The 401-nt window shown below is 62.6% G+C and overlaps 1 protein-coding gene across 1 annotated transcript; it reads right to left on the reverse strand.

Annotated features, from left to right (window-relative positions):
* Window positions 1-4: 4 nt before the first annotated feature.
* On the reverse strand, window positions 5-398 carry LOC107988273 (histone acetyltransferase KAT6A-like; the record flags this gene model as incomplete). The annotated part of the gene is made up of 1 exon (XM_017031160.1): window positions 5-398. A coding segment is annotated over one exon (394 nt), but the record flags the coding sequence as incomplete, so codon positions are not given.
* Between the last annotated feature and the right edge of the window lie 3 nt (window positions 399-401).

The following is a 401-nucleotide window of genomic DNA, read 5'->3' on the forward strand; positions in this document are numbered from 1 at the left end:
GAGACGCTGGTGGCGTACGACGTCACGGAGGCAGAGTGGGAGTAAGGCATGGCGTGGGGGTCCATGATGGTGTTGGTGAGCTGCTGGAGTTTGGCCAGACTGAACGTCGCCGAAGGCTGAGGGTAGCCCCCCGTGCCGAAATCCTGACCCATGCGCTCGTAGAGGGCCCGACCCCCGCCGCCGCTCTCGGGAATCTCCATGATCATGGGAGTGGACGTAAAGCCGTTGCCCATGCTACACTGGGACAAAGGCTGCTGTTGCTGCTGTGGCGCCGACGGCGCGGCCTGAGGGTTCTGGTTCTGCTGCGACGGTTGAGGAACCTTTTTCTGTGACGACTGCTGCTGCTGGTTGGTGCTGGGGGGCCTCTCGATCACGCCACAGTTCTGGGGAGACTTAATGCC

The sequence above is a fragment of the Cynoglossus semilaevis genome, unplaced genomic scaffold (assembly GCF_000523025.1).
Source record: "Cynoglossus semilaevis isolate Cse_v1.0 unplaced genomic scaffold, Cse_v1.0 C18686544, whole genome shotgun sequence".
Classification (NCBI taxonomy): domain Eukaryota; kingdom Metazoa; phylum Chordata; class Actinopteri; order Pleuronectiformes; family Cynoglossidae; genus Cynoglossus; species Cynoglossus semilaevis.